The sequence below is a fragment of the Oryzias latipes genome, chromosome 14 (genome assembly GCF_002234675.1).
Source record: "Oryzias latipes chromosome 14, ASM223467v1".
In the NCBI taxonomy this organism is placed as follows: domain Eukaryota; kingdom Metazoa; phylum Chordata; class Actinopteri; order Beloniformes; family Adrianichthyidae; genus Oryzias; species Oryzias latipes.
Window position 1 is genome coordinate 22,547,633 of NC_019872.2, and position 12,379 is coordinate 22,560,011.

At 44.1% G+C, this 12,379-nt stretch overlaps 1 protein-coding gene across 10 annotated transcripts in view; it reads left to right on the top strand.

Annotated features, from left to right (window-relative positions):
• auts2 (AUTS2, activator of transcription and developmental regulator) overlaps positions 1 to 12,379 on the top strand; it is a 356,245-nt gene that overhangs the window by 337,306 nt on the left and 6,560 nt on the right. For 6 of the 10 annotated variants that reach the window (XM_011483793.3, XM_011483792.3, XM_020709076.2 and 3 more), the window contains 8 exons: positions 3,407 to 3,929; positions 5,763 to 6,061; positions 6,906 to 7,144; positions 8,556 to 8,600; positions 10,573 to 10,668; positions 10,751 to 10,822; positions 10,996 to 11,025; positions 12,277 to 12,348. In XM_011483793.3, the coding sequence (XP_011482095.1) occupies positions 3,407 to 3,929; positions 5,763 to 6,061; positions 6,906 to 7,144; positions 8,556 to 8,600; positions 10,573 to 10,668; positions 10,751 to 10,822; positions 10,996 to 11,025; positions 12,277 to 12,348 (1,376 nt within the window). The remainder of the gene's footprint in view (positions 1 to 3,406; positions 3,930 to 5,762; positions 6,062 to 6,905; positions 7,145 to 8,555; positions 8,601 to 10,572; positions 10,669 to 10,750; positions 10,823 to 10,995; positions 11,026 to 12,276; positions 12,349 to 12,379) is intronic. The other 4 variants (XM_011483794.3, XM_011483791.3, XM_011483795.3 and 1 more) reach the window with 4 other exon arrangements.

The following is a 12,379-nucleotide window of genomic DNA, read 5'->3' on the forward strand; positions in this document are numbered from 1 at the left end:
AAAACAGCTACGAGCTGTAATGGATTACTACTAAAAGAATGATCAATACAAATGCATGGAATGTTGATCATTTGAGAAAACTTCAGTCTAAATATAAAAATGTAAAAAAAAAATATTGACAATTAGCTTTCAACACAATGAACAAGTGTTTGTTAGGGACTGGTGGATCAAAGTAGCAGACAGCAGGCAGACGAAGGTTTAGACAGTTTATTGAGACCAGAAATCTTAATGAGGAGAAGAGGCTGGACTGAGCTGGGGCTGGCTGGCAGAACTGAGAAGTCTGGCTGGTATTTCCAGGAGCTGGAGATCAGGACTGGAACTGAGAGCGGAAGCAGCAAGGCAGGCAGGCGGGAACAGAGAATGAGCATTGTGGAAGGGAATGTGCTGGGGTGTTAATGGGAACATGGGCTCCAGGTGAGTAGGGGGTGGGATCGAGGGAGGAGGCAGCTCCAGCAACTCTCTACCCAAATCCTGCAGCCAGAGAGAGATAGGGATCCTAGCAACAAGAAAATAATCCAATATGATATGAATGTGGTTATGAGTGCAGAGTTCACAGGACAGGAAAATGTGTTCAGACCATTGACTGTATATAGAAACTGGACAAAGTGCAATGCCATCCATAAAAAATGGCTTCCTTCCAGTTCCAACAAAATGAAGTCAAAGCAGGCGCCATGTTTTCGTCATCAATAATCAGTGATTGGTCCTAGTCAGTCTGAATCTTTGTTTCTTTGCCAAGCGCTGTCACTGGCTTGTTGCAGGTCTACACCCCTACCACTTGAAATCTGTCAAACGTTCGAATTTGGGGGCCAGCAGACACCACCTACTTTTATTGAGGCATCTGATCGGCCAGTTTATAACTTGAATAATTTGCACAACATAAAAAATTTGGTGGGAAAAAAAATAGACTAGTAAGAACATGTGAGAAAATGTAACAGAGCAAGAACGGTTATTGTGACCAATAGAATAGAACAGCTAAGTATAGCAAAGAATAGCTATACTTATATACCCCCAATTTCTTAAGAATAGCCAAGTAAGTAAGGGTTAATGGCCGACGAAGTGTGCGGTTATTACTTCCCGTCGGACGGTTCAGGCTTCCACGGCGTGGGTTAAAAAGTAATAACCGCACACTTCTAAGGCCATTAACCCGTTTATACCATGGTCAGGTACAAAAGCAATACATTTAACCAGGTTTTAGTCCTTAATTCTTGTTTTTTTTCAGGTTTGGATCGCTTTTCTCACAAAAAGCGGACTATATGTTACGTGATGCGGCGCGCAGCACCATCGCTGCAGTCAGGATTCAGCGATATATATATGCTGATCGTCCCGATGGGTTGAATAAAGCACAAGTTCACCCCTTACCGCTTGTTTTTGTCCAGATGATGAAGAAAAAGGTTGTTTTAAAGAAGCCGGCGCAGTGATACAAAACATTTAAGCTAGCTGACCGGAACTTCTTTTTTCACCGTGCGGTTATCAGGTTTTAATGCATACCCAGCAGCCAATCAGAATCGAGTATTCAACCGGACCATGGTATAACAGTTTCTAATCTTGTTGAATTCAAACAAAAACACAAGGGACATTATTTCTTTATCAGTCAATAATTGTTTCACCCCTTTAGAGACTATATTTTTCTGTATTTTTGGAAGACAGAAGGCTTTATGCTAATTTTTTTCAATGTTTTTGTTTTTAATCTTATTAGTACTAATTGTCATTTTTCCTAAACATAGCAAGCTGCTATGGAGGTTTAGCACCAAGAGAGAACCCAACAAGTGTTGCGTTTGCAACTACTTTCCTGTGAACTGTTGGACACGACTCTCCCTCAGATAATGAGTTGTTCCCCTGTGTCCCCTCTGGGCCCCCTGACATTCACACATAATGAAAGGCTTTCCTACCACCAGACACCCAGTTGACCCTGAAGAAGACCCTTTTGCTTCTTCCTGAAACTAGCCCTGGCCTCTCTGGCCAACCCACGCAAACCCCGAGGCCTCATTCTCTGCTCTGAGCTCAGAGGCCCGGCAGCAAAACCTGGTTAGAAGCCGCTGAAACACAAGGCTCCGCATTGGAGGAATCCTGCTGGGAATTGCACTTATTTGTTTTCAGGGATGAAGAAGACTGACAAATGAACCCCCCTGAGAGGGTAGCTGGTATATACGTCTCTTTTCCTTCTTCCTCGCTCTGCATGGCCCAGGAGTGTTCATTATGACCAGAATAGACACCTCCTTTTTAGAGTGTTAGCACTTCTCAAAACAAGCCGTGGACCTCAGGGACTTGGAGATACAGCAGGAGATTTGGCGATTGGGAATTTCTCGTCTTCCCATCTGCTTTGGTGAGCTTGTTTGCCAGCAGCAGTCCCTCCTGACCAGTAATAGCATTTGTAAGTGGAGAAGATTGACATGGATTAGCAAGATGGATATACGGGCTGCTGTGCTAAGCCTTCTTGTTTGCTGATGCAAATCAGCAAACAATGGAGGAGAAAGGAAAAGATTTCTCTTCAGGAGAGGGTTACCTTTGAAGTTAGCAGTGTGAAAGAGGACTGTCCAAAAAGTTGTCTGTGTGTGTTAGCAGACCTCCCTCTCTCCCACTCTTACAGAAGAATCAGCCACAGCTTTTGGGGGGATATTGATTGTGATGTTTCACCAGGAATGACCTCTTCTGACCCTTAAATACAGCAGCACATGCACCTGGGACTGCTTATGCCTCACTTAGTATTTTAATGCTAATGACGAATGTTCTGCTGGAGCCTGGAAGCTAAGCCTGCTCTCGCTGGACTTAGCCTACAGGGAGTAGTTTGTCAGGGAGATGGAAGATGACAGGTGGCTGCTTTGCAGCACAGACTGCTGTCTCCACCATGGGGAGCTGGGACCCATCTACACCATTGTTGGCAGGTAAAGGATTTAGCTGGCAACACATGGGAGGAGAAGGAGGATCCCTCGCCAAACACCCATGAGACTCAAAGAACATTAATTACACTTTATGTATGCGTTGTCATCCCCCTCGAGTCTGCCGCTCTGAGGCCGACTGCTGATGTCTGAGCACTTTGTTCTATTGTGAAAGGACCCTGCAGACAGACACCCTGGATGGAGCTTATTATCCGTTGTCCTACCCGACTCTGCAATCTCTATTCATTTTTGGGATTAAAAATTACGATTTGTGGATGTGGATTAGGGACTATCACATGATTATTTATTAATGCAGAACTGTTGGGAATGTGGGCCCTTTATCAAAAATCTTGAGAAACCTTTGAAAAACTGAATGGAGGTCCTCCGCTCTCTACATCATCAGCTTGTGATGTGTTTCAGTTTTGCAAACAACACACAAGAGGGAATTTATTGTCCTTTCTGACTGATACTTTGATCATTGTCTGCAGTTTTTCTCAAGACCTTGTTTTCTTGTGTTTTTTTGTGCTCAGTTTCAGATTTTGGCATCGATGTTCTCTCCACCAATGGCAGCGCCGAGCCTCACGGCCCGGGCCTCCTCAAGGTGTCAGGCCTAGAGAGAAGTCAGGAGAGGAGCCAGGACAGCTGCAAAGACCCCCAATTTCTTGCATCCAATACTCATAACCCAACCCGATTGGCCTCTAAACTTTCCCCTGTACAACACTCCCAGTCTCCATCCCCACGACGAGCTCAAGCAAACTGCCCTGTCCAGGCTCCGGCTTCAGCCACGTCCAGGTCTCAGTCACGTGCAGCCTTGCCTCTTTCCCAGGGCAAAGAGCCATTATTAATCCCCCCACCACAGCCCCAACACCAGCCAGAACCGCTGTCCCACTCCAGGCCTCACCCTGCACCAAACTCACATCCACCATCGCCCGCCACACCAAAGCACCACCCTCACCAGCAGCACTCCAACCAGGCAGGGCCTCATCCGCCCCAGTCGCGTTGCCACCCCCGCTCCCTCTCTGGCTACAACGGCTTCAGTCTCAACGGCCACAGGTAGAGTTGATGTTGGATCTGCTCTCACATCATCTCATGTTCTGGCTCAAGACACGCATGCAGAGCTGTTTGTGCAGTACCCCCAATCTCCTCTTGAAAACACTTGAAGGTCTCTTAAGCTATTAGTGCCTCTGATGCCTGATCAGTAAGTTAATTATCATCAGAGAGCGCTTTAACGTCCCAAGCCTGTCACTGCCACTGATTAGTATCTGTGGGATTAAAGGGCTTCACTGCGACCTCAGTGTCTGATTTAACAAACCACAACATGACTGCAGCTCTCTGTCTGCAGCTACTTCAAAACAACCCCTAAATCCCACTCATATTCTTTATACAGTATTTCATAGATGGAGGGTTACAGCAAAGGAAAAATAGGCCTTTTTGATTTGGGCCTCCTAAAATCTGTAACATTTTCAGCTGGTCTGTGACCTCATTACCTTGTTAGAAATTTCATTTGACATCTTTCAATTCACCACAGTGAGTCATATATCTTGTAGTAGAAGGAACACATCTGGACCAGTTTATCCAGCTGTGGAGCACCGTCCAAGTCTTAGTTGATTACAAGAGACAACTAAAACTGTTTTTTCTGTAGAAGTCATAGTCCGCAGTCATAGTCATAGTCTGCAGCGTGAAATCCAGATTCTGGGAGTTGGCATCAGTCGGCACTCACTGTGCCAGCTTCACAGGTCTGCCAGACCGCCGTGGACTGGCACTTAAGGCCAAGAGCAAATGAGCTTTAAGGCTTAAAGCGTGGAGCTGTAACGATGCCGGCTCATGGGCGACCCCGGTCGTTACGTTTAAGCGGGGAAAAACCCACACTCACACTACAAAAGGGGGGCTGCTGATTCATGCCGAGACACCTGCTATCCCTCCCATCCCATTTCCGATGCACCTGAAGGGTTTCACAGATGTTGCTTCTCTTCTGTTTGCCAGCTGTGGTTGATTTGCATCCAACAGTGTGTGTTCTGGGGATGTAACAACACCAGGCAGGGAGGCATTGATACATGGAGGCAGGTTAAGGAGTAACTGGAATCTGCTGTCCTGAGAATTAAATGTTAAATGCAACTTTTCTTTGATTTGAATACAACATTTTCCCTATTACTGTCAAAAATATGTCACAGGGTCACATGAAACCACGAAACATCGATTCAACGAACCACTCATGCTCACAGACTACCACAAGAGATTGACCGCCGGGGTTTAAAGATACCTCCACATTGGAGAACAATCAGGCACAGATAAACAGTTTACATGATTTATAAACTACCTGCGTATTTTTTTATTTTCTAATATTACCTTATTATTGTTTTGTTCACGAAGATTAGAGGTGCCCACACTTTTTTGGCGTGCTAGCTACATTTTTTTTTCTTTTTTCCTGTGAAGTGTGCAAGCTACTTTTGAGGTGACGAGCTCCAAAGGAGTTCGAGGAAAGAAAGTGTCTGCGCGTGCATTTTTTACGCAATCAGCTGTTGTCACAACAACAAAATGTCACTGGAGATCAGTGATATTATTTTCTGTTATTATTTTCAACTAAAGTCCATTTGCCCGTTGTGGGATTTTATTCTATTGTAGTTTAATAAATAAGCCTCAGTACGCATGAACACATTTTTTGAATCGATGAATGCCGTGATGTGTTTTTGACAGTAATGTAAAAGAGTGAATCAAAGAAAGTTGTGGTCAAACAGACTAGTCGTATTCAGGACAGACATGTTACACGGAAAAAAAAAACCGTTGTCTTTGTCTGCGTGCATTTCATTTTGACAGCTACCTTACCCCACAGGCCGGGCTTAACCTGGCTTCCATCTGCATCTCTGTCTTGTTTCTGTGTCTTTGCAGCAGCAGCAGCAGGAGCAGCACCCCAGGCACCAAGCTCCACGGGCCCCCTGCTCCCCCCCAGCACCTCCCCCATTACCCGCCTACTCCTCCTGTGGCAGCAGCTGCAGCCTCGACTTTCCCCCTGCCTCTGGCGGCTAACCAGAGCGCCCCCCACAGCTTCCCGTCTGCTTTGCAGCCTCCGCCTCATCCGCAACACCCGAATATGTTTGCTCCTCCAGCAGCTCTGCCTCCACCTCCACCGCTGACGTCTGGCACTCTGCCGGTACCTGGACACCCTGCTGCTGGGAGTGCTTACTCAGGTAATCCGAAAGGAGCATTGCTCCACCAAGTGGCGAGTAAGAGATAAAGGCTTTCCAACGTGATCACACTTCAGAATGTTGGAACCACAATATGGTAGCAGTCAGCATTCAATAAGCTAAAACTAATGCATTTTTTTAAAGAAAGAATCGGCCTGAGTCAGGACCGTCGCCATGGTTACACTTTGTATGTGTTTATTGTCATCTAGTGAGCTTTGAGTTCTCCGTCTGTGATGCTGTGATTGATCAACTCCCTGCTCTGCAGTTACTTCCAGCAGCAGTCCTCACAGTGCATATTTGCATGCAGCAGAGTCAATTGTCAGGAGCCACTGTTTACATCCGCGCCGCCTTCAGCAACCTTCCCTCTGACACGTTCATGATTAAGAAATCAATATCTTCAGCACAGAATGGAGTGAGCTGGATTATGTTCGAAAGATACTAATAGCGTTTTTATGACGAGAAAATTCCACCCACGTCCCAGCCCAATAAAGTCAGAAGCCAAGATTGGAATGGGTTTCTGCGGAACAGGAGGGATAAGATCGCTCTGGAGGAGATATGAATCTCTGCGGAAGGTTTTGTCGAAATGATAAGAAAAGCCAACAATTGCTTAAAATCTGTTCTCTCTCCAAAGGCTGCACAAAAGTTATTAAAACAACAGATGTCGTTTCCTCAGCGGAGCGTGGAGTGCATCAAATGTCAGAACCAGACGGCTTAAATTCAGAAGGCTTATTTTCTCATTATTTCCTGCTTTGAATTAAGTGTGACCCGATTTATTCTGGAGGAACCCCCCCAGAGTGTGGTTGCTGATCTGCACGCTTGGTTTGTTTTCTTTGCTCCGCCTCTCTAGAACAAGACCTTCTCCGTCAGGAGCTCAACACCCGTTTCCTGGCCTCCCAAAGCGCGGACCGCGGAGCCTCGCTCGGCCCTCCCCCCTACCTGCGCACCGAATTCCACCAGCATCAGCACCAGCACCAGCATCAGCATCAACACACCCACCAGCACACGCACCAGCATACCTTCACGCCCTTCCCCCACGCCATCATGCCCACCCCAGCACCGCCCATGGTGCGTACCCCTGCCAGAAATGTGAGGATAAGTAGAACACACTTATGTTGGGTTGGAAAGGGACACTTCACCATCACAGAACAGTTGTATGATAATGACATATGCAGAGAATCCTGTATTTTTACTTTGTGACTCATGAACACCGGGCTCAGAAACGCGCGATCAAACGACCATTTTCAATGAAAAGTCTATGTAAATGCATTTGTAGGTGGATTTTGGGCTTCCTCGTTCAAAACTTTCGTGTTCACGCATAGCAATGCACAATTTTGAGGCCATTTATAGGCTCTACAAAAAGCATAGCAAATGAATTTGCTCTAAAAGTTAAACAGTTGAACTTTGACCAATCAGGAACTTGGTTGTGATGTATTGGTAGCGTCCGAAGGAGAAAATAATAATTGCGTTAAATATGCCCAGCTGCCTTCATATGACACCAAGTCGCTTATATTTCGAAAGCCTGGAGCAAGATTCACTAGATTTTGGGCCAAGCCTCTTCCAGCTGCAGGCACATGCACTAATGTTGGGTAGGGACAGTCCAGTGTGAATAGCGTATGCTAAAAGTACATTCAAGAACCCACGTTTAGCATGTTCTCAAACACATATCAAATGCCCAGAGTGTACAGTGTGTACCTGTAGAGATTGTACAGAATGTGGGCGTATGGGATGGCAGCAACTCTGGGTTTCTGTGGCTTTTTTTAACGATGACCACATGTGTCTACCACAACACTTCTTTTTTCTCCCAGAAGCCTTTCCTGTGTTTTTTTTTTTTTTTTCTGGCACACTCTGAAACTTTAGATTCAAATGCTGTTATTTTCTCATTTAGCAAAAATTTGCCCAAAGCGTGCTGACTTGAGAGCCGGCTTTCCAAGCATAATGTACCTAATTCATTCAGGATTTAATGACATCATTTAGTCCCATTTGGGGTCTCTTCATTTCTGGCAAATGTGCTGCATTATAAGCGGCACGGTCTGTTGGGAGCGACCGCAGTCAGCAGGAGCCTCAAGCTAAAGCGGCGTTCAGCACACACATGTTCAGAGCGGCCGAGCCCGCAGAGCTTTCTGTTGGCTCTGATGATACCTCAAAGGCATAGCAGCAAGGCCTCTGACAGCTAATGAGGCCATAAAAAGGCTCTTTATGGCCTCAGCATTTAGTCTTATGGTTGCCTTGAGCGTGCAACCAAATGAGACTCAGCCCACAAGAGTTCACAAGATCTTCAAATGATTGCAGAATTCAAAACAGACAGGCCAGGGGATGTAGCTGAAGTAAATTCTCATGTGATGTATTGGATCTATACTGATATCCTGAGCTCTGAAATAGGGTTTGTCTTGTTTTATTGTGAGTCTCTAGCAGAGCTTGAGTTCAGCCGTGATGCTGTTTATGTGCAGGTTCTCCACTGCACCTCTTTGTATTTAGCTTTCTTTTATTTCTCCAACAGTTTGAAAAATACCCAACAAAAGTTGACCCCTTCTACAGACACAGCGTGAGTTTCCCTCGCTACCTAACATCTCGCTGCACGGCATTGTAATGCTTGTCTGTTTTCCCATGGCTACCCATGAACGTTGGTTTCACAGATGTGTGTGTATGTTTTTGCCTATGTGTGCGTGTGTCTTGCATTTCATGTAAAATCCATCTTCCGCTCATCAGTTGCTGCTAGAGAGCATCCTCGCTGCACCATTTCACCTGTTAGCCTTGGCTCATGGAGTGAGCAGTAAGACACGGCTACACGTGTGCAAACTGCAAACACGAGAATATCAATCTGTAAAGGAACTGAAACCATTGACTGTATATGAGAACTGGACCGAGGTACTTCTCCCCTCATGTTCCAGAGAGGAAGTACCCGCTGGTTCCAAGAGGCCAAAATCCCAAAGACTTCTATAGAGAAATAAACAGCTGTTACCCAGCGATTCTATTGGTCAGGATAAACATTCTTGATCTGACACCTTTTTACTTTAACATGATCTCATGTTAACCTTTTTCCTTATAACTTGAAGGTATTCAAGTTATAAACTGACCAATCAGATGCCTCAATAAAAGTAGGTGGAGTCTGCTGGCCCCCAGGTTCAATGTTTGAAATGTTGATTGACAGATTCTACCAAGCCTGCTTTCAAGCGGTAGGGGTGTGAACTTCTAACAAGCTCACTCCTGATTGGTGAGAATGGTTGCCCTTGAAACAATGACTCAGACTGCTATGGACTGCTTACTGACAGTTTCTGGTTCCAACATGGTGGAATCCGTATCAGAAAATATGATGACTCCGCTGACTTCATTTGGCGACGTAACCCATACAAAAGGGTGACGTCACCCTTACTTGGTCCTGATTTCGGATGCAGTCAACGGCTAAAAAAAAAAACCTTGATAAAACCTGAAATTAATAAACACGTCTATCTCAAACTGAGGTGAGAAAGTCCAGAGCCTTTGGGGTAAAACATGGAAAATAACAGATTAACAGGATTGTTGTTGCTGAAAAAATCTTTAAATTACTCGCTAACACGCAAAGTAACTCATTACTGCAAGTGTTGCTGTCATATTAGCTAATACTTCTAACAAGCAATCACTTTACTTCAATAAATCTTTTTTGAAAGATTTGTGTAGAAGATTTCTCTTAAAATTATTGAAAATTCATTGTCTGATTTACTTGTTTTTGTGGTACCACTCAAAGGTAATGCTCTAGAAAAAAAACTATTATGATTAATTTTTTGTGCATCTTTGATGCCCATTCATTGAATTCATATTCATATTTTCGTTTTTTTTTAGTTTTGTTTTAATCCAATTGCAACTGGGATTTTCTCAAGACAGAACACTAAAAGAAAAAAAAAACTTTAAGGCAGAATTGATTCATTTGACTAGTTTTAATCCAATTCATTTTAGATATTTAAAAAATGTTATAACCCTTGTGCTATCTAGATGACCCCACCCTCACATTGACGTGTTCTCCCTACCATGACAAAGGTGGATAAAGGTGGAAAGATTTCATGTAATCCATGGACACCAGTGAAGATCACAAATCATTGAAGAAAAAAGGTTCAGAGCACTGTCTAGTGGGTCTAGATGACCCAACTCCCAATGTTAAAGTGCCTAGGATAGCACAAGGGATAATCCCATTTATTCCAGATTATAGTAGTAAAGTCAGATTGTTTTATCTGAATTTTAACAACAGTTTAATAATAACAAATCCATTGAAAAGGTTTAAGGTTGTAATCCTCCAAGCAATAGACATCATTAAATTGTTGTTCTGACAAGCTCATAGTTTTATTTTAATGAAATTTACTTTTAAAAAGCAACCTTTTTAAGCAGATAAGCGTGTTAGCCTTTGTAACGGTCTATGTTTAGAGAGTCTTCATTGGATGGAGTCTCTGCAGTTAATCCTGGTTCCATCATCCTCATCGTCTAACACAGCTTTTGTCCTGACTGAATGATCAACCTTGACTCTTCCTCTGTCTGCTCCTCCTCAGCTCTTCCACACCTACCCACCAGCTATGTCCGGCCTTCCCCCCGTCATTCCCCCGACTGGGCCTTTCAGCTCTCTGCAGGGTGCCTTCCAGCCAAAGGTAAGACACCAAAATACCAACACACAGCCAGAGCTTGTTCCCAGAGAAGCTGGATTTGACCCATGTCTACTGATGTGTCTAGACCTCCAACCCTCTGGATGTGTCCACCAGACCTGGAGCCGTCCCACACACATTCTTACAGAAAGACCCCAGGGTAAAACAATATTTTATGTCCTGCAGTCATCAGATACTTCAGCTCCAATTCATGCTACCAACATAATAAAGGAGGGGGACAGCATGGAAAGCTATTATGTTAGCTTTTTGATTTAGCACAAAGTAAACTGGTTGACGTAAGGTGAAGCTAACACGGCCTCTTTCCCCCTGCAGCTAACGGATCCATTTCGTCCCATTCTGAGGGTGAGTTCTCGCTGTCCTTAACCATCCTGCTGCTATTCCTTTAAACCTTTTTTCCTACTGGAACTGATGTCATTATAGTTAGACGACATCCAGTTTGGAACCTCTTTTGAGGTTTTAGTGAGTGGGTTTGTTTGGGCAGAACCATTGACTGCATATGAGAACTGGACTGAGTGGCCCCTCCCCCCTGACATTACAAACAGGAAGTACCCGCTGGTTCCAAAAAGCCAAAATCCCATAGACTTCTATAGAGAAATAAGCAGCTGTTAATCAGTCATTCTATTTGTCAGAATAGCTATTCTTGCACTGATAACTTTTTTTTAACAAGGTCTTGATATTTTTTTCTTTTGTTTCAACTTATAAGTAAGTTATAAACTGACCAATCAGATGCCTCAGTAAAAGCATTGACTTCACATCAAACATTCAAAATGTTTCACAGATTTCGTGTAACCCGCTTTCAAGTGGTAGGGGTGTGGCTTTTTCAAACAAGCTCGCTCCTGATTGGTGGGAGTGATTGCCACAGAAACAATGACTTAGACCAATCGGACCGATCACTGCTGACTGACGTCGTCTGGCTCTCCAACATGGTGGCATCCAGATTGCAAAAAATGATGACTGAGTTGACTTCATTTGGTTGGAGCTGGAAGTAAACCATTTTCTATGGGTGACGTCACACTCGCTCAGTCCAGTTCTCTGATACAGTCAATGGGCAGAATTGGTGTTTAGTGGGTACATGTAACCCTTGTGCTATCCTAGGCACTTTAACATTAGGAGTTGGGTCATCTAGACCCATAGACAGTGGACTGAACCTTTTTTCTTCAATGATTTGTGAACCTTACTGGTGTCCATGGATTACATGAAATCTTTCCACCTTCATCCACCTTTGTAATGTTAGGGAGAACACGTCAATGCAAGGGTGGGGTCATCTAAGATAGCACAAGGGTTAAAATGTGAATTTTAGGTAAATGTCAAATCATAAAAGGCGAAAATACACACATTTTTACATAATTTCATTCATTCATAATTTCTTTGCAGATTACTACGGCTCCACAGTTAAAACTGTTTTGCTTGAAAAGACTTAGAGTTAGTTTTTAAGCTGTTTTTGCACAGATTTCCACTTGATCACCGTAGTTTCAATGCCTGAAATCTGAGCTCGTTTTTTTTGTTGATTAAGTCATATTGAGAAGAAGTGTCCATTTTCCATTTCCTGGTGCTACAAAGTAAAGTGGCTCTACTTTTTTTTTGTGGTTCCAGAAACCAGGAAAGTGGTGTGCCATGCACGTGCACATCGCCTGGCAGATCTACCACCATCAGCAGAAAGTGAAGGTGAGGACTCGTCTGACCTCCTCAAACTGCA